The 22,360-nt window shown below is 41.1% G+C and overlaps 1 protein-coding gene across 1 annotated transcript; it reads left to right on the forward strand.

Moving 5' to 3' along the window:
- Positions 1–4,868: 4,868 nt before the first annotated feature.
- Positions 4,869–20,845, forward strand: LOC306913141 (uncharacterized protein; the record flags this gene model as incomplete). Its single annotated transcript, XM_079489697.1, has 22 exons — positions 4,869–5,059; positions 5,270–5,402; positions 8,855–9,013; positions 9,686–9,823; positions 10,018–10,169; positions 10,336–10,439; positions 10,769–10,973; positions 11,476–11,613; positions 11,760–11,903; positions 12,140–12,275; positions 13,070–13,220; positions 14,011–14,147; positions 14,516–14,627; positions 14,852–14,918; positions 15,778–15,981; positions 17,167–17,312; positions 17,409–17,527; positions 17,667–17,788; positions 18,059–18,156; positions 19,090–19,304; positions 20,374–20,498; positions 20,660–20,845. The coding sequence occupies exons 1-22, from the start codon at positions 5,036–5,038 to the stop codon at positions 20,843–20,845; spliced, it is 3,015 nt and encodes a 1,004-aa protein (XP_079345823.1). The 5' UTR covers positions 4,869–5,035.
- Between the last annotated feature and the right edge of the window lie 1,515 nt (positions 20,846–22,360).

The raw sequence follows: 22,360 nt of genomic DNA on the forward strand, positions 1-22,360 counted from the left end.
TGATGTGGTTGGGGCTCTAAGAGTCACAGATGCATTGCAAATTTGCAACATGTTATTGTTAAATGTGCACACAGACGTCTCAATGATGTCATAGCCTGACATTTGTATGAAGAACAAAGCCAGGCAATTTGAGCATTGCTAAATCTTAGTCTTAAAACTATGTATTTTTGAGTGGTGTAAACCACTCCTACAACTGGCTTTGTTAGTTTGTCTCTGTCTGTTCGTACCAAAAAATGAGCATGGTTGCTATGGTCACCCAGTTCACACGGGTGTGATTTCATTACGTCAGACCACAGCTGATCAGTCTATATAAGACCTTACACCACTTCCTCTACTATCCTGGATTTGAACCCGGTTGAGCTGACATCTTTACCATTGGGTTCTAGGGGTTCCACAGCTAAATGAATGTATAGCATCAAAATCTGTTTAATGACTAACCTTATAATCCTTATTTGAAAATATAAGATCCACAAACTCTCTTTATATACATTGTGAGCGTGTGGCTAGTTTCCAAACATTTTGGAAAATTTGAATGTTTTTGAATCTTGCACGTCTTTAACACAAACCCCTTTATTTCAAATGCGGCCAAAATACACATCAATCTGGGGGTAAATCCACTGACAATAAATACCAATTCTCTCTGTAAGGTCATACACATCCCCTCAGCTACAGGCCTGCTTTCTGTTCCCGATTCATTTGACTTGTTAAAATAACGGACAATTTCCAGAGTGCAAGATTCATACTTGTCGTCATGATGACATTGGCCTGACCTACGGCCTGAACCCTACAGCCATTTATGATGTCATACTGCAGAGGGCGAGGATTGGTCCCTATAGACTATAAGGTTTGAATTGAAATGGCTACGTTCATGTTGGAAGTAAACCACACTCACTCACACACACAAATCACATCGCTGGGCCATGTGCCAGCTGGTCCCCGCCATCAGTAATATTACAGGTCAGTTATTAACAGAGCTGACAATACAATGCATACCTCACATATTCTCCTTAGCTGAATAGGTCACAGGGTCACTATGTCCCTACAGGGAGGTTAATATAGCCGATTGTGAGCTTGTAGATCTGCTATTTTCAAGAGATTTCTTCACATTTGAAAACTTGTAAAACAGGACATTCTGCATAATGAGTACTTTCACTTTTGGTACTTTAAGTACATTTTGATGCCGATACTTTTGTACTTGAGTACATTTTTAATACAGGACTTCTACTTGTAACGGAGTACATCTACATTGCAGTATTTATACTTTTACTTAAGTAAAACATTTGAGTACTTTAACCCCACCACTGGCTGTAAGTCAGATTCCCTTCGACTCAGACCAGGAGATACCCGGCCCGGCAGAAGTCCGTAGCAGGCGAAAAAACTAGCCCCAGTATGTTCCCTCAGCACTACGCTCATTCTGTAGCTCCGAGAGCGTAAGGAGAGGGCACATAATATGGGGCTAGGGAAAAACAACAGATCTGCTTGCTCCTGGAAAGTGATGGGAGATGAGAGTTGATCTGGGCAAGCAGCTAGTCTTCCCAACAGAGATCACACAGACAAGGATAAGCCCAGATGTTGTGATGTGGTCCACAGCTGCCAAGAGGGGTCTTCATCTGGAAGAATTAAGGCAATGCCAGTGTAGCACCCAGACCCAGCCAAGACCCGGATCACAACAACATGACACAAATACCTCTATGGACATTATTATTGTTGTTTTTAATTTTTTTGTTGTTTTTAGGTTTGGAAGTGCAACCCATTCTGGGCGGGAACCCCTTTTGGTGTTAGCATTATGTTATGCTTTAGCTATTGAAAAACAGCAGATCTACAAGCTCATAGCGCGCCACCGAGTGGCGCGCTACGAGCTTGTAGGTCCGCTATTTTTGAAAAATCGAAGAACGACTGACATAGAAACATAGCTTTTTCAGAAAACTGTCAGGATGTAGAAGACATTTTTAGAATCTGATCTCAGGTCAAAATGGGTTAAATGGTAGATGTTATTTTTAGCTTTTAGTCCTCTTGTCCTGTTTTACTGCTCACTTCTGTGGGGCTGACCTACATACATTTCACTGCATTTTAAAGACACTACTTTTTTTAAATATGTATGTGACAAATAAAGATTGATTGAGTGGGTAGATCAGGCAAACCTGCATAGGGCTATCAAGGAGCTGACAGAGGAGGCAGAGAAATCAAACTACTGGTTTGGGACAGAGTTTGGGGTTCAACAACACAAGGAGGGGCAGCGGTAGGGGGTAGTGGTGATATACCTCCCCATTCAGCCACTGCCTATACCCTACCCCTTCTCCGCTCCCTCCATTGGCTCCCGGTCGCTGCCCGCACAGAATACAAAACTCTGATGCTGGCATTCAAAGCAACCAAAGGCATGGCCCCCCCATATCTCACAAGTATGATCGTACCCTACAAACCCTCCCGCGCACTCAGATCAGCCAACGCAGGGAAGCTGGAGGTACCTTCACTAAAAACGCCGGGACAACGCTCCACACGTCCCAAACTCTTCTCCCTTCTGGCTCCAAAACTATGGAATGCACTTCCCATCACAGTCAGAACTGCAGCCTCACTCCCAATCTTCCGCCGTAGTCTGAAAACCCACCTCTTCAGACTCCACCATGGCCCGTAGCACTTGCCCTAGCCTAGCCCCTTAGATAGCACATTATGTAGACTTAGATAGTATTTTAAACAGACTTATAGCTTGTTACATAGACAGCTCTAGAATTGCACTTTATGTAGTCTGTTTAGTATGTATAGTTTACATAGATACTCCACTGTTACGTTCTTAGTTTACGCATGATTCATGATAACTACTTTTTGTCTCCACCAAGCCGAAGGCATGGGGAGAGAGTATGTTTTGCACTCCGTCCGTCCGTCCGTGTGTGTGTCCGTGTGTCCGTGTGTCCGTCCGTCCGTCCGTCTGTGAACAGCTAATCTCTGGCACCGTTGGCTTGATCGCAGCCATACTCTGCACACACACTCCCTGAATGCCAGAGCTGAACCTCTGCCCCAAAGTTTTCACATTGGCCTGTTATAGCGCCACCAGGAGGCCGCTTTGTGCAAAACAAATGTTTTGACAGTACACCTACAGATTTTGTCCAAACATTACGCAAATTGGTACACAGTCTCTCTAGAGCCATTCAACGAAACGGGTCTTTCAGATTTTTCAGACTCCATCCTGATTGGCTAAGATTGGCTTCCAAAGTTCGAAGGAGTGCTCCGTTTCAAACAAAATGCTGCAAATCATGAACACATGGTGTGATTTCCGTGAAATTTTGCACGCACATTCCCACTAGGTCGAGGAAGAAATGCCACTTGAATATTTTCAACTCAGCCTCATGGTGGCGCTATAACTGCCCGATTTGTGTTTTTACCTATAACTGCACCGATCTGTGTAAAACCATGTATGCACACTCCCTAGAGGCCAAGTAAAAACCTTTGCCTGGAATTTTTCACATCTGCTCTTTATAGCGCCACCAGGAGGCCGACATATGTAAAACACATTTTCTAATATTACTCCTTCAGATTTTATCCAAATTTCACGCAAATCGGTACACATGCTCTCCATAGTCATGTGATCATGTGATTTGTTTGATTTCGCATAATTATCCATCCTGATTGGCTACGATTGGCTTCTAAAGTTTTCAGGAGTAGCCCGTTTTGTACAAATCGCCACAACTCCGCAACGCAGCGTCCGATTGCGGTGAAACTGTGCATGCCTATTCCCACTACTAGGCTGAGGAAGAAATGCCACTTGACAGTTTTCAAATCAGCCTCATGGTGGCGCTACAACAGGCCAAGTCGCGTCACACACACACACACACACACACTCACACACACACACACACACACACACACACACACACACACACACACACACACACACACGTTTATATTACTCCTAAACATTTTGCCAAACATCACACACAATCCTATCCTCCTGGTGGAGACCTGTGCCCAGAAGGGCACTTTTTCTAGTTATATATGTGATGTATGCCATGCTTTTGTTATTGCTTAATGTAAATCGCTCTGGATTAAGAGCGTCTGCTAAATGCCTAAATTGTAAATTGTAATGTACTGGGTAGGGTAGGGGGTGACCTTAGAGTATATATGGGGTGACACATCCTTGAATGGTGGCTCCAGCTGACCCTTCAGCTGACCCTATGTGATGCAAAACAACTAGAGTTGTGCCATCGTATAATGTGCAAGTGCCAATTACATGAAGAAATACTAGAAAATGGGCGAATTAAGTGCTCCTCTAGTGTGGCTTGACTGGACCCAAAGTCTGGTGACCCGAGGTGGACCGGTGCAATACTGCCTAGTCACGCCTCTAGCCTCTCAGACCCAAAACTATAAAGAATATGTTGTTATTGTTGGATAAGATTTTGTCCACAATTCCATGGTGTATTGATGTTATGTTGGTACCATAGCAGAGATATAACAGGCAAACGTTGATCAATATAACAATTATTTTACATTCTCCAATTGTGCAGACTTCTTGTAAATTAAGTAATGCAGATGTTTAACAATAATTTAACTCTTTTCTAAAGAAAATGAACGTTTCATATTTTACACTCTCAAGAGTTAAAGATCTAGAAGGGCTCATTTGGTTACCATTAAGTTAACTTACAGTACTGTAGCCTACTTTCCATCATTTAGCATGGGGACCACCTGGAACCCCCTCAAGTGCCACTGGTGGTCCCCGGACCACTGGTTGAAAACCACTGCTCAAATTAGTTTGACTCAGGCCAGCTGTGACTAAACCTCGCGTCACCAGGCAACCATTTGCACCTCGGAATCGGAGGAAAACCAGTGTGATCCCCTATCGCCCTATCCTCGTCCCATACAAACAAAACAAACCACATTATTCATATTTTCTTGGTCTCAAGTCTCAGCACATTTAATTTCCCCTCAATTCAATCCCACCGAAATGTGCTGGTAAACAGCTCCACCCACCGGATCCATGGCAGTGGCATCCACCACATGAAGAGGTTTACAGGGAACTGAAAGTTAAAGTTTTGTCAGGAATAGGATGGCGGAGCAGGCCCAGAGCAAGGTGAGTCTGTTATGAAACTATAATTCATGTTCATTTCTCAGTTATTTGACCACGTTATAATGCTATAGAGGAGGCCAAGTCAACTTGTTTACGTTTATTTACTGTCGTGATTATGGCAGTTGACACTCAGAAGATTCGATAAAAATGCATGATTGATGGTCTTCATCCAAAGGCTGACACAAATAACGGATTGTTTATCATTTTCTTCAGATGGGTACAATAATCTACAACCTACTGGAAAAGCATAGGCTGGAGTCTTACTACAATCAATTCATTCAGTTCGGTGTGAAAGATGAGAGAGATTTCATTGATGGTGTTACAGATGAAGACGTGAACAGCATGGGTAAGAGATTATATGGATTTAATGGTAGCTCATGTAAGCATTAACTAGCTAAACCCAATTCCAATTGTGATTTTGGTCATCCATCTATCTATAGTAAATTGACAACATAACAGCACGTTACTAATACCTATTGTACAAATAAGCCATTTCAACAAACACATATTTTTTGTCCACAGCATTTTCTGTAACTAGCCTGTAGTTAGATAAAATTAGCTAAATGTGTGGCAAATCTGCAAAAAAAAAAAGCTTACCACTAGCTTTCTTCACAAATGTGTTCATAATCTACAATCACATATACATTTGTTCCAACCCAACTCCCTTGGGAAACATCCTTATATTGGATGTTAATGGGTACCCCAACTTTCAGCAGCTGTCACAAAGAGTTGGGTTGGAACATTTTTTTCTGTGATAGTATAAACCTTTATGAACACATTTGTGAAGAAAGCTAGTGGTAAGCATTTTTTTTGCAGATTTGCCTCACATTTAGCTAATTTTCCCTTATTACTGCGAAACTGGTATACTTAATGCTGCCACCAAGTGGCAAATAATAAATCTCAACTACTAGCAGTTCATATTTGAAATAGTGCTATGTTCAAACATACAAACTCACCAGCATTGCAGCTGTATGGAAAGCTTGAATTATCCTCTTTATATCTGCAATGTTTTTGTTTCCTAAAACTCCTCCATAGACCTGTTCAGGGTAGCCTGTAGGACCATAACAGGTCTGTAACTCTGAAAGAGTACAAATGGAACCAGATGGAGTGGACCCATTTATGGGGGTCATTAAATAAAACATTTGAGAACCACATAGTACTACTAGTTGATTTATTGATTGATTGATTGATTGAATATTTTATTAGACAATAAGAAAGAAATGCAAACAGCACAATGTACAGCTAGGCATTTTTTTTGTTGGTCCAAAGGGATTTCCGAAGAAAGACCTTGCGGTCTTGTTTCCATCCGGGTCCCATGCACTCACACACATATAGTCAATGAATAATAATCTAAAACGGTTGGTCTCATAATGTGCCATAGATAGCCATTCATATTTTGAAGAAAACCTGGAGACTTGACATTCAGTAATTGGGTCTTATGATCAAAATAAGAATATTATAATAATGGTGTGTACTGTAAATGGAATCTAAAATTTGCCACCGACATGTTTGTCCGTGTATATGGACATATTAATGACCTGGAGTCTGGACATGTTATGAGCTACTCCTTGCAGTCCGATTGTTGGAGTGTGGAAGTGCTCATTTTCAACAACGCAACGTCCTGCTGCCTCCAGCAATATGTGCTATTTCGAAAGGGGTGGAATGCAGGTAGCCTGGCTAATAAGCCAGACTAATATCACTCTGGCTTATTAGCCAGGCTAGAATGCAGGGCCGCTGATCGATTTCCAACGGACGCTTACAAACTCCCAACACTTACAGAGATTAAAATAGGGTGCATTTTGCATCCCAAAACACAGTTTATAGTTAAGGGACGCAATAAAAACGACCTCTGCATCCACAGGATGCACTACTGTACTACTGTACTGTTTTTTTTTCTAGTTTATTTTGCTAGCTTTAGTTATAATAATCATTTCTTCTTCTGTTTTCTACATGAATATAACCATATAAAATGAAATGGGAGTTAAATGCTGAGTCCTAACGTGGTTGAAGTGGGACTCATAAAATGTCCCTGGGACTCATCTAAAAGACCATCCCTGCATACCGGGACTCATTACATTGAAAACCTATGTACATCACGGCACTTATAATCACCTGCACAGAATGTCTTGACAAAGTATAACATGTCTGGGGGATTTTTATGAAACAAAAACTTTGCCGATAGATGATAATTCAAGCTTTCCGTACAGCTGCAATGTTGTCTATACAATCTGATATGACTTTTCTGTTTGGATGTAAACTTTAAAAAGCTGCTAAAAACCCACTTGTTTTGTAAGCATTTTGGTTCGTAATTTTGTCTACATTATGTACTGTGTATTTATAGGTATTTTATTCACTGCTCTTCTCTAATGCATTGTACTATTGTTTTGTGTCATTTTATTGTTGATCTATGTGATGCTCTTGTTTTATTTGATTTTATTGTACAGCACTGTTCGGTTATTTGGCGTTGTTGGGCCGAGGCTCCGACCAGCCCTGGTACTAGGCAGAGTTAAAGGACTAACACGCACAGTTGAACCAAATGCTCCCAATGATAGCTTATATTTGATGAACTCAAACGTGTATTTTATAGGGTTTTTATTAATTCATATTAATTAAACACGTACAATCATACATTCACACGTTCTGTTCACACTTCCCCCCAACTCAAGATGAACACAGTAACCCCGGAATCTGGATTACAGGTCCTATTGGTCTGTGGTTCTATCCTAACTCTGTTTACTATCATTTAAACACTCTAATCTCCCAGATTATGGTACAGTTTAGCTTGTCATAGTTGTTTCTCAGACTTAGTTCAGTACATTAATGGTACATTAATTAAGTGTACATTAAGTGTAATCATGTGGTTTTAATTCTACCTTATCGTTAATCAGATGATGATTGATCAATGATCGGGATGACAAGAACACAGAGAGAACACTGGTTACAATCTAAACATCATATTACATCGATTATGAATAATGCACAAACATCTATTTATAGCACATAATATATAGCAAATACATTACCGCTGGTCTCTGCCTAGACATGTTCACGTTCGATGGTAATTGGTGAATCTAACTCACTTTGTGCCATACAGAATAGTCACAGTGGGCCCTGACTGAAGTCCCACCTTCATGCTACACTTTCAGCCAATCATATGCCACTGACCCATGCATCCCTTCTGCCCTCTCTGTGAGAGGACAGTGTGGAGATCTGACTTTAGGTTAGATTAAACTGTCAGACTATTACAGGTATTTATCATTTAGGCTTTTTACCAACCCAATATATAATAGGTTATTTAGAACACATTTACACAATTGAAAGGGATTAAAGATAGGTTACTTCAATTATTGTATGTTCTATGCTGAGTTGACTCTCCCTGTGAAGAGGAGTCAATAATGGCCTGTCCTACAACAGGAGAAGGGCCGTAAAACCCCCAATGGAATGTGGAATGGAATGTGGGGACCTGCGCTCTCTCACCCTAGAGCAGCTTCTTAATCTCCAATCAATCTGACCCAATATATAATTTCTCATTATGAGCACAAATCTCGCACACCCATAATAAACCAAACAAGCACCTTGTAACATTTGTTTTGAAAGGTGCTTTATAAATACATTTACCTTACCTTACCTGTCAATGGTTGGTATTGCAACTCTAGTTTCCAGATATTCATAATGGGATCTAAGTAAGAGTTGCTTGCGGCTAGGCTACATGCATGCCTACTCCCTCATCACAGTGAAACAAATGCATATCAGAAAAGTAATTTCCTTTTTATTCACTTTTTTTTATCCCATTTCCAGGCTTTACCCAAGTGGAGAAAAATCGTTTTTCGAAAATGAAAGACGAAATTGAAACATTCAGAGCCCCGGTGAACAAATCGTCAAATGTAGAAAAATCAATGGAGCCATTTTGCATTCAGTACAGATACCCTCATTGTCCTGAACCGAAATGCATCAGGGGTGAGTAAATCAATCATAGAAGAGGCCTATCTTTTAACCCATTTATACCTGAGGACGCTTCTAAATCCTCCAGTTTTCTAAAAAACCTGTTTCTTGTGGTGCGCAACCGCACCTGTTTCTTGTGGAGCATAGTGGTGCGCAACCTTTTCATGTCAAGGACCCCCAAAAATATATGTAATTGGCCGCTGACCCCATCTGAAAATATGTTGTTCCAGGGACCCCCCAGAAGCAAAGATTTGAGTTAAAAACGTTCGCTCTGAAAGAATATATATTCAAAGATTTGCACCACATTTTCACGATTTTTCAAAAATAGCAGATCTACAAGCTCGTAGCGTGGCACTCGGTGCCGCGCTATGAGCTTGTAGATCTGCCTGTAGATGGCAGTTATCCACGTAAATGGTGTTAACCAGTGGAGCACAAACGGAAACTAAAAACATTCATTAGATAAATAATATTTAAGTAAACAGATTTTCATAGGAAAAATAAACATGTTCATATTTTTCACCACTTATTCTGTATTTCTCTCCCAATGTTTTTACGTTGTCTGGCTTAACTATGAGACCTTGATATACTATGTCTTTGAGCAATGAGCACTTTGTTACAATGAGTATATTTGTTGTGGAAATGTCCTCAAGTCACCATGGTTACATTGAGGTTAACTTCTGCCTGTAGATATGGACCCTGCACAAAACACAGTTGAAGATCTGATGTTAAGGATCTGCTACCTGGAAAACGTTGGGAATTCGAAAGGTGTCTGCCTATACACAGTTGATGGAATGCCATTGACTGATGACCCTTTCTTCAACACATGTAAGAACTACATAATCTCACATTCTACGGTGTATTATCACTGTATGTAGTAAACCCAAAAGGCTAAAAAGATAATACCAGTGGTCTGGTCTGTTTAGTCTATTGACCGGTCTGCTATTTTTGTGTTGAGCCATGGTAGTATGAATCAGGCTTCACGGATACCCTGCCTGGTTTATTTACTGCATAATCTACAGGGTCTTTAAGAGACCGACACATCGAAAATGGAGCAGAATTGTATGCCATATTTACACCAGTGGAGAACCTGAAGCAAGTCCCTGCAATGCAAAGTCAACAAGCTCCAGATGTCTTGGGAGAAGATACTGTTCGATGTCACATTATGCTGAGGGTGAGCTGAATGAATGATCAAGATGATGACGTGACTAATACAAATTCCACTCTGTTTAACAACGTTACTTTCTGAACTGATACTTTCTCAATCCACCCTGGTCTAAAACATCATTGTTTCTCAAATCCAATTAATGTTTGTTTTAACCCACCACATTTCTCCATAGGGAAACTTTGAAGTCAAAGTGGACTTGGCAACTGACACAATCAACACCTTGAGACTGAAGCTTGCAAATGAAAGTGCAATCCCAGAACATGTTCTCCATTACAGGTAATTTAAAAATCATTGCCATAAAGCAATACATAATTTTAGGTATTATCTTTTATTCAAAACGTCTGAAGCATTTCCTTTGAATGTGCAGAACCGAATACAAAAATGTTTGCCAATGTCATGGTTGTTTATCTGCTGATGCATACTGTACATTGTATATATCATGAACACAACAACCGATCCCAGAGTAGAACATCCATACTGGTGGAAAAATATGCACCCTGTGAAGTGCCTTATACATCAGGGCTATCAACCAACCACATTGTGTGATTTTATAATTGGACATAAATCTCATCACTACTATATACTTTTTTTTCCTTTTCTTCCAGTGAGCATACCAGTGGGCAGACACTGCAACGTTGTGGTGTTTCTGAGGAGTCGACAGTGTACTTTACTTTGTCCTCATTTTGTGAAAAGGCTCCAGGCGACAAAGCATTCTTCGACAATGATGTAGTCTTCATCAATGATGTTGTACCATCAGTCCAACAAACACAGAAAGGAATGAGTGTCTTCTTCTCCTCACTTTATGCAATTGTAAGATTACTGTTACTATGTAGATTTTGTCCTTTTTAAATCATTTTCTTATTCATCTCTTGAAGTTTTTCTTTGCCATTAGATTAACATCGGGTCATTCCTAAAATGTGTTTAAAAAATAAAAGTAAAGCTGCACTATTAGATCTAGGCTAAATTGGATGTCTTGTCTTAGCCTCGCGTAGCTGACTCGCATAAAGCATACATTTATCAATATTCCTTTAAAAAACGAAAACATGGATAAACAAGTATTACTAGATAGTAAATATAGTTTCCGTTAATCTGTTTCAATAATCTTTACTATTTGAATCAATGTGAAAGTGTGAACTTTTAAGTGCAGATGTGGCATGTTTGTGATTTGAAGACTTGCATGTGATGTCTCTTTGCTTTTTCTTTTCTTTTGAGTTTCTTATGTTGGTTTTACAGAATAATCTAGGCCCACATTTTATCATTCTGTCATAGTAGAGTTTTGCCACAGACACTGATTTTATAAAACCTATTTTAGAGAAGGAAAACTTCAGCTGATCGATTCAAGAAAGTGGTTGCATACATACGAAGGCTCACTGGATGCAACCCTCTAGCCCAAAGCTTGTACCAGTTACTCTGCAGGAATGAGGCCTGTTCTGTGACGAGGACTCAGAAGGTGTGGTATTATCCTGCAATGTTAAATGATTGATTGATTCTCTGGTCTTTTACATGTAGGGCTCTTAATGTCTTGACTGGAATCATTCATTTATAGTGATTCTCTGCTTTCATTATCTTGCGGAATTGATTTACTCTCCTTTTTAGATTTCCATCGTTGAAGGCTTGTACGCACTCTTTAGAGAACTTTTGCCTAGACTGGGGGAAAAAAGAGGTGAAAAGATAATCGAGGACCTTGATGTCTTTGAAAACTCCAGATACTGCTGGGCCTATATTTTCGCTGAAGCAGAGGTGTGTTCATATTTGGCAGTATTTCTATTAACCTAGTGAATTGTAACCCCCTGAATAATCGTATTTATTGTACTTATACAGTATAGTATGTCAGAGCTATTACACGGGGCTTGTAATTACTTTCAATAACATTCGGGTAAATTATTTATCCAACACATTATACCCCAATAAAGTTAAAATGCAAATTGGCCCTCATAATATACATATACATTTTTCTTAAAACCCTGTTATGGCAGAAAGAAACATCTCAATTTGAGAACTACGCACCAATGGATCTTAGATCACATGAAGACGTACGTTTCAGTGACCCAGTCAGAGTGCCTGGAGTGCCAGGTGTCTTTGAAAGATCATATGTTCTCCAGAAAATCAAAGGTAAATGCAACTCTATAACGATCTATGGCGATTTTATGTGATTGAATGTTGCGTTCGCTTCATATGGCATTTTGGTAAGAAATAGACCACATTTTTAAGGCAATTACAGGCAAACGGTATGAAGTATCAAAGCCTTGTTTGGTAGTCATTGTCACATGACTCATGACTCCAGAGATTGTGTACATTGATTTGCGAGTTCTGTAGGAGGAGTAGTAGCAGCAAAATGTGTTTTGAAGAAACTCTAAATGGCAGAAAGGGGCTTTACTCTAAGTGGGTGGCTAGCTGTCATTTTTCAAAAAATATAGCTAGGTTTTGAAGGAAACCTACCCATAAACGAAAGGTATTTTGTGAAATTTCTATTTAATACAACCTCTTGTAGTGGCACCATTTGACAAGTTGTGGAGGTTGTTCATTCGCAAAGTTATATATCGATCGGTCCATAGGTGCCTGAGATTAGTCTGCTCACAAACGTTCAGATTCACAGACGGAAGGTGGAAACGGGCAGAACCATAATTGCCGCCCCCTGGCTAGGGGATAATTGTGAAGATATATCTATATTATCAAAAGTTTGGCGCCAAACTACTCCTACATACTTTCACTTACAAAATCCGTCCATTCATACCAACAAAGGGAATATCTGTTCCCAAAATGCCAATAAAGAAATTTTGTAAGCAGAACACATTTAACAGGTATGACAAACATTTTGGAAAAAATAAAAGTTCTTAGTAGGTTTGTCAGCAACATTCTCGCTTGCCATTAGTTTAATCTCAGTGCAATCTCTATTTTGTGTTCAGATGGAGAGAAATTTCCAAACTGCACTGAGAGGAACCTGCAAGCAACGTCCCTAAAAAGAGCAACAGACATTGAGAAGATCTTGCTCAGTCTGCCTCCATTCATCAAAGGCTATAATCTTTGGATTAATCACGGCTGTGCGCCGGGTCAAAAGTATGTACTGTGTATATATATGCTATATTATGTGTTCTATACTGTATACAATGTTATTATTTATGAAGAAATTGTACAGTACAGTATGTGTATCATTCTGTTTTTATTTATTGTTTACAGTGGCTTTACTAATGGAATCAAACTCTAGGGGCAGGGTACATAAAAAACATAACTTGTGCATTTAGGAGCCAGTCTTATCCAGAGAAAGAAATGATGTGCTATTGTAGTTTGATGCAATACAGTGGTTCCTCAGGTGTGATGTTCTTATGAAGTCACATGAATGACATCCTTTGACCAAGACAAATGTTATTTGACATAAAAACTGAATGGATTTTATAGTCTTAATACATTTTACTGCATGGTTCCAGTTCCCCTCCATTCCTAGTAACTAGGGATGTCCCGATTCGTTTCCGATCCCGATACCACAATTTCTGTGTTAGCCGATAGCGAATACCGATACCAGTGTTGTGTTTATAGCTATCTAGCTATATGTCTCGTGTTGTGTTTATACGTAGCTATCTAGCTATATATCTCGTGTTGTGTTTATAACAGACTCCTCACTCAAATGTGCACTTGCAGTTTGGGCAACTCGGAAAGCAAACTGCACATGCTCCAACATTTTATTTACCTGCCATAGTGTCAACCCCTTACCCCCCTGTGTCGGATCGGTGGTTAGACTGGCATATTCACCGATACCGATATGACCCGATATGACAAATAAGGGCCGATACCGATACTTTTCCGATACAGTATCGGGACATCTCTACTAGTAACTGTTAATGAATTCAAGTTTTCAGATTAATATTGAGAAGACAGTTGACAGTATGGCCGAAGGACTGAAGGAATTCCCTCATCTGATGGTGACTCCACCACTACATTTGAAGAATATAGGAATGGATGGACCTCTACTTGTTCTCCTTAGTGAAGGTAACTAACCTATTTTCACATCAAGAGGTTGTTGTACTGTATGGCATGAGGGCATTAACACAGTGCAACATCATCGATTTATACAAATCATAACACCAGCCTTTTGTAGCAGTTTACATGATTCAAATGTACTGAGATTTTATCTGAAATGTGATAAGATTTTTTTATTTCTATTTCCATTGAGAGTCAATCTTCTGTGGCAAAACATATTCTAAAATTAAAGGCTTGGATGTCCCATCCAAATACTAACTTCCAATTTGCCAAACCTTATTGTTTTGCACAATTGAATACATTGAGTTTCACTAAAAGGTTTATTTGAGTTTATTATCAGGGAGTGATTATGAATGTTTTCTTTTTGTCCTCGGTAGATGAACTTGGTGTTTATGTGCGAAAAGACAAAGGTTCCCCTCAGATGATCATGGTGTTTAGTTGTCTAAGTGGCAAATACGAAACTGTGGATGTCGAAAAACTGGCCGCAGAGTGAGTATCCTTTACTTTTGCTATGGTTACATTTAAGATTATTACTATTGAGTAACTAAAACTAGTTGGAAACTAGGTAACTGCTGCTGTAAATATGTTTTTGTATAAGATGTATTTAACGAAATTCATCTACTACTGTACTACCATGCCAGCAAGTCTCAATTTACATGTTGAATTATGTAGATATGAATCTGTGTTTACACTTTTTCAACTTGTACACGTAGAATTGGAGACAGCAGAGGGGACCACGATACATTTGTCACAAGCAGGACTCCAAAAGAGGCGATTCTGGTAATGTTTATTTTTTTCATAATAAGAGTCGAGTCAGGGTGAAGTAACAAATGTCTTTGGAAATAAGAGTTAACTACATCAGCGCCACTCATATACCGTTTATTACACGGCTTGGTTGAATGCTTGATTCTGATTGGTCAATCGCGTAATTCATGAACTTTGACTTTCAATTGCATTATTGCACATAGCCTACATGCAACAATAATATTAGGCCTGCTGCCATTCAGGATGGAAAATAAAATTATCCTTTTGTATTTGGGGAGAAGTATTTCCATGAGGGACTACAGTGGGAAGTACTTGATAATATAAAAACCTTCAGTTGAGTGGGGCGGGGAGGAGCAGCTGTGTTCAACTTTATTTATACTTCGATGAGTTCGATCTCCACTCCATGGTGCTTTGCAGATGGGATTGCTCAATCGGCAAATAGACATAATTTGCCATTTATTATGTTATTTCTGGATAACGACCGATCCACTCTATAACAGACCGATGGCCAGCTGCATCCATACATTATCCCTTAAATAATGCAAATTTGAAAACAAATTTACAAGAAAACTTAAGTTATGAATTTGTTTGTCATGCTTGACATTTCTCCTCATATAAGTAGAACCTGTGTTCTGTATCCCATTTTGGGCGGGAACCCCTTTTGGTGTTTTAAACATTATGTTATAATTTAGCTATTGAAAAATAGCAGATCTACAAGCTCATAGCGCGCCACCGAGTGGCGCGCTATGAGCTTGTAGGTCTGCTATTTTTGAAAAATCGTAAAAATGTGGCGCAAATCTTTGAATATATATTCTTTCAGAGTGAATGTTTTTAACTCGGGTCTAAATGGGTTATAATATCTCCCTTTCATTAGGTACTGGTGGATGGAAGCTCCTCTATGAACGAGGACTGTTACGAGAGTATGGATATCAAGAGGATCGATGCCGTCAAGGAGCTCTTCGATAACTTTGCCACACGGACCATGGCTTATGATTTCCATCATGTGATCGGCCTTGTGAAGTTCGACTCTCTAGTGAAAACCCTCCACACATTCACAGAAACTCTGGAAAAGTTCAAGGTCATTTTCCCATCCCATTATTGTCTTTATATGACCCATTTTCTTCATAAACTATACACAAGCAATGTCTGCCTTTTTTATGGCACTCGTGGAAAAACGATTGTCCTGTACAGGACAGGAAACGGGTAGAGAGATGGGGGGGGGGGGGGGGGGGGAGAGAGAGAGACACTCAGCAAGGTTCGTCGGGATCGGGACTCGAACCTGCGACACACTGTCATGCTGGATTACCAGCCAAGGTGCCTGGACCGCTAAGCCGGCCCAGGCCAGCAGTGTTCTTTTCAAACAAAAATACTTTTCACTGTAAATGTAAAGTTTAATTTGTGGTAGGGGACTGTGAGCTTGTTACTGCATCAATGACTCCTAGTGTTTAGTTAGCTAGGAGGGGAACTGGGGAAGGTAGTGTGATCCCCTCATGCACTTCTTGTGAAGCTGCTGCTGTAAATATCATAGAGCTATAATTTATCTAGAGAACGGATTGAGGAGCGACAGCCCCGCCCCCCCCCACTATTCACTTCCATGGAAGTTGCTCAGTGGTGTTTTTGAAGGACCCGGAAGAACGACAAAGTCTTCCCCTCCTCGAGCGGATTGGTTGGCTCCTATCCTATTGTACCCCTCATGCTGTTGTTGTGGTACATCATTCTACATCACAATTAATTCATAGATTTAACCTGGTCCCATTAGGGAGACGAAGACGACTTCAGCGTTGCCCAGCCATTCTGGGTGCTTGGTAAATATGAGGTGATTGTGCAATGGAGGAGATGTGTTCACGTGCGGGCGGCGGTGGCTCAGGGGTAGAGTGGCTGGATGGTAACCGCAAGGTTGCCTGTTCGAACCCCGGCTGCCCCAGAGTTAGTGTCGAAGTGTCCTTGAGCAAGACACTGAACCCCAAATTGCTCCCGATGTGCTGGCTAGTGCCTTGCATGGTTTCTTCCGCCATCGGTGTATGAATGTGTGTGTGAATGTGTGAATTGATGCACAATCTATGTAAAGCGCCTTGGATAAAGGTGCTATGCACCATTTACCACGTGTGGTTGTCCACATCCTCAAGCCCAGCAATGGGAGTCAGCAGTGATAGGGACTGTAGTACACGGGGGGGGGGGGGGGAATGAGCAGATTGGGAGAAAGAATAATCATCTTTCTAAAAAAAATATATATATATATATTATTTATGTCATACATTTATAGGAACACATTCGCAATCTGGAAGCAACGGGATGCACCAGACTCTACGATGCCCTTCACCATGGAGCAAAGGAGTTGGAAAAGGTCAAGATGAAGTTCCCAGATTGCAGACTTCGCATCATATGTCTTACAGATGGAACCGATGAAGGGTGAATTTACTGTCATGTTTGCAATTTTACTCCATCTATTGTAATGTTGCCTGTGACGGGATTGTGGGAATCACGACGTGATCGTCTGCCCCGTAGATCAAACAGAAATCCAGTTCCGGTTGCTACCAAGCTGATAAACGACACAATCATTGTGGATGCAATCCTTCTCGGAGACGTGGAGAATAACATGCTGCATGGAATTAGCAATGCAACAGGTACTGTTTGATGTGGTCAGTAGGTAAAGCATTACTATCAAATTGTCAAAGAGGCAAAAATAATTAGAATACAGAATATTTGAACACTTGTGTCTGTATCTTTGGAGCCTATCTCACATCTGAATGCATGTGGTTTCAGGTGGTTGCTGTTTCAAACCAAAGACGAGCATCGACGGCCTGAAGCTGTTTGAGATTGAGACGGTTCTTTCTCTGGAGATGAGGAAACCCAAAGACGAACTCGATCCATTTACACTCAATGAAGTTTGTTACACTACTACACAGGGTTGGGGGTGGCAATAGGAGGGGGGGGGGGGCTTTTAATCTCAAGGCATGCTTTAACCAAATGCCATAGGGACTTGTCTAAGTTAGAATGTACCATTACATTTTGGCTCAGTAGCGCTCAGTTCGGAACATTCAAAAAATTCTGCGCATCTGTTTTTCAGCATGAAAAACATGGGTAATTTGTCAGTACAAGTGATTGAACATGGTGGCGATTCATATTCTAATGATGCTATTGATTATCATTTACAGAGGGTTTTAACGAGTCTCTTTGCCAGTCGTGGATATGATGAATTCCCAGAAGCTTCACTGCCAAAGGAGTTGAAGAACAAAGTGACAACAACAGAGAAGTAAATAATGGGAGCAATCTCCTCAAAGAATTCGATCTACATATTGATTACATTTTTAAATTGTTTGTTTGTTGACTATATTTCAAATTACTTTTATTTCATTAGTGTGTTTCATTAGTGTTGCAGGTTTTTCTTCTGTATTCACTTTACGGATACAATACTACTGTTATACTATTGTGTGTATATTATTCTTATTCAAACAAGTGTCCGCCACCTCCCCCAAAGCACAGCCCTCTCCCTCCCGCCACCTCCCCCAAAGCACAGCCCTCGCCCTCCCGCCACCTCCCCCAAAGCACAGCCCTCTCCCTCCCGCCACCTCCCCCAAAGCACAGCCCTCTCCCTCCCGCCACCTCCCCCAAAGCACAGCCCTCTCCCTCCCGCCACCTCCCCCAAAGCACAGCCCTCTCCCTCCCGCCACCTCCCCCAAAGCAAAGCCCTCTCCCTCCCGCCACCTCCCCCAAAGCACAGCCCTCTCCCTCCCGCCACCTCCCCCAAAGCACAGCCCTCTCCCTCCCAACCATTACATTCTAAAGCTGCATTCATACTCCAGTTTGTGGTGATAGCTTATCACCGCGGTGTAGTTTTTTTAAGGCTTAGAGAACTACAACATTACGTCATTCGCCGCAGTGATCAGCTATCACCGTGGACCCCGACACATCTCTCTGTTTTTACTATCAGACGAGTCCTTTCACTCTGGAGCTATCACCCCCCCGTTCACTGATTGGTCTACAAGTTGGGTGGGCGGTTTTGCAGTTACGGGGGTTTTGTATCTGAACCAGAGGGAGGCAGGGTCTGTGCTTAAGGCTCATGCATACTCCAGTTTTAGGTGATAAGTTATCACCTTCACCTACAGTATCACCGTCACTTTCATAGCGAGTCGAGGCTATCATACTCGCGGTGATGTCCTTAACAGGTTTATAATTTTTCTCCTAGTGCTCTGAAAAAGAGGATTCAGGAGTGTAAGAGTGGGCGTTTCATGGACCGGACCAAACGCATCCTGGAGGAGTTGAAGAGTCTCCACTGTGATCCCCATCCATTCTTCCACATCTATCCATCAGATCCAGAGGCAGATCCAGACTGGGAGACGGATTCAGACTCGGACTCTGGCTCTGGCTCTACGTCAGATTCTGATTCAGAGTCAGACTTGAGTAAGTGGTTCGAGTAGTCTGTCATGTAACTTAGTTTGTAATGTACAGTAACTGCTTTGGTTCTTAATGATGTTTAAAATTGTGTTTAACCCATTTAGGCCTGACCTCGAAATTTAAAAAAAATCTTCTAAATCCTCCAGTTTTCTGAAATAAATATTTTCAAGATCTTTCAAAAATAGCAGACCTACAAGCTCGTAGCGCGCCACTCGGTGGCGCGCTATGAGCTTGTAGATCTGCTATTTTTCAATAGCTAAATTATAACATAATGTTTAAAACACCAAAAGGGGTTCCCGCCAAGAATGGGTTAAAGACTATTTTGCATTTAATTTAAATTAATTGATCTATGCACTCTGTATTGAATATACTATTATTTTGGGTATTTTATGCACTGCCTTCTGCAGGCAAGTTGTTCATGCGTTCACTTCCTCTTGCAATGATATTGATCAATGATAGGTGTGTGTGGTAGATGTCAACATTACTCTACCCTTACTGGGAACATCCTGAGCAAGGTTCTGCCTCCCCCTTGTGAGTTGTCAGGTGCTGTACACAGGATTGTCTCATTGGAGGTCAGGTTTTGGCCTGCTCGTATCTCTGGGCTGAATCAGGAGTCGAGACCCAAAAGACTGCTTCCCTAGCTTAACAACCTTTCTCATTGCTGGTCCAGAACGGTTTATTACAATGATAAAGCTTCTATGAATCATAGTCCAACCAAGTTGGGACTATGAAGTTATGTAGTCGAGGAACTATAAGTTATGTAGTCGAGGATTGGCTACCACAAGGATACAAGAATACATTTTATTGAGTTGAGAATTGGTAAGCCAGAGGCTCTTTTTTTTATCAGAAGGTCACTGGTTCCACTCCCGGCTCACCCAACGTGTCAAAGTTTCCCTGAACAAAATTAAACAGATTTTTAAGTCATTGCTACTGAAACAAATACAAAATAATTGGTGATAATATAGGTAAGGGGTGTATCTGCTCTATAATCCTACCACCCCATAGTGATAAGTGATCTGAAGCAAAAAAAAAAGTTTCAGCAGTCAACCTTTAATGTTCGTTTTAAACCTTTCAGCCTTCTGGAAGCTGGCCATGGAGGGTCCTCCTGACACGCCGTATGAGAAAGGAGTCTTTGAGCTCTACTGCCAGTTTGGTCCTGACTATCCTGTGAAACCTCCTCTGGTCCGCTTCGTCACACGTGTATCCTCATTATTACATCAGTCATGAACGCACACTGATATTATATTCAAAGTAATATATATATTTGTTTCATTTTTAAGTTATTATGCACACCCGGTCGGCTCAGAGACGGGTGCGTAGGCAGGTATCAGAATTCACAAGTGTTCTTAACCTAAGCATAGATACATCATTGCAACATCAACAGCGTGGGCCGAATCTGCCACAATATATTTGACCGTAACTACAACGCCCAAATCACCATGAGGGAAATCCTGGACGCCATATATGGACTGCTCATCATCCCTGAGCCTGAAGACCCCCTGGACAGGTTGTTCCACTTTTCCACTACATCACCTAAAATGTTTTGACAGTAAGGCAAATTATTTGTATTATAGCTCAGTGGTTTTCAACCCATTTCATATCAAGGTCCATTATTCATTCAGCCACATAGAGTTTGAGCCACAGATCAACGTTTGATGAGATTTAGCCTCTCAGACCTAAAACTAAAGAATGTTGTTGTCGTTGGATAATAATTTGTCCACTACATCCTCCAATCCATCCATCCAATCGAAACCCGCACCCTCCCGCCCGTCAATCATCAGTTCCGCACCCATTATTTATATAAAACTCAAAACCAAACCGTATCACAGGCACCGATAGCTATCTTTGACTTTATTTAATCCATGGGGCGACTGGCTCAGGAGGTAGAGCAGGTCGTCCAATGATCCATGGGTCGGCGGTTCGAATCCCGGCTCCTCCTGTCTACATGTCGAAGTGTCCTTGGGCAAGACGCTGAACCCCAAATTGCTCCCGATGTGCTGGTTGGTACCTTGCATGGCTTCCGCTGCAATCGGTGTATGAATGGGTGAATGTAATGCACAATCTATGTAAAGCGCCTTGGATAAAGGCGCTATATAAATGCACCATTTATTTATTTTCATTTATAACACCGCATGTGGTGGTGGGTGGCGGGGCGGCGGCAGTGTGCGGCGGCGGCAGTGCGTTGCACACGGAATGGAAGACATGTAGTTGACTGAGGCTATGCTGCTTATTATCACAACATAAAGCTATCATGATTTCGACCTAAATGGCAAATATATCAACAAGGATAGGATGATAAGAAATAAAAAGATTAGCCTGATGAAAGTCTTGATCCAAGGCTGTTTCTGTATCAAAATTACGTTAGATCTAAGGGTGGCTTGAGTGTACAGGGTTTGATGAGGGCCCAGTTAGGGTCGGGCCTTAATTTTCGGGCCTGTTGAGAACTCTAGTTTTCGCCGGCTGCCAGGCGCGGCTGCACTAATAACTTTGGGGCAGGCCCGTCTAGAGTTTAAATGGACAGGTATCGGTCAAAAGGGAGACATCAAAGAGGAAGGATGGATGGTGGAGGATCAACATATGGAATGTCAGAACAGGTCAGCTCCATATATAGAGATCTAAGGGTTTGAGGTCAGATGTAGAGTTGCTGGCCAATATTGATGACATCAGGGATCTCCAGACCACTGGTTGAGAACCACAGCACATTTATACAAAGTAATTTGACATTACAATTTAAATGTGGCCTCATTTTAAGGAAACGCAATGCTTTTTTAATAAGGCATTTAACATGAATATGTATCTATTTGGAAGCATTTTGGCGGAGGACTTCTTGACCAGCCGTGATCGGTACGAACAAGCAGCCAAGGACAACACAGAGAAAAATGCAGCGACCTCAATCGATGACGTGGAGAAGGTGAGGAGTTATTTCCTTTTGCGTTGTAGGTCTCTGAGCAACTCGCCTATTTAAAATGAACAATTAGTTGCACATATTGATTCTGTTCTCTTATTCATTTATAGAAACTGGTGGGTCAAGCTCCTGGTGCTCCACCCCAACATCTGATGTG

Source organism: Electrona antarctica (assembly GCF_951216825.1).
Source record: "Electrona antarctica genome assembly, chromosome: 1".
Taxonomy (NCBI): Eukaryota; Metazoa; Chordata; class Actinopteri; order Myctophiformes; family Myctophidae; genus Electrona; species Electrona antarctica.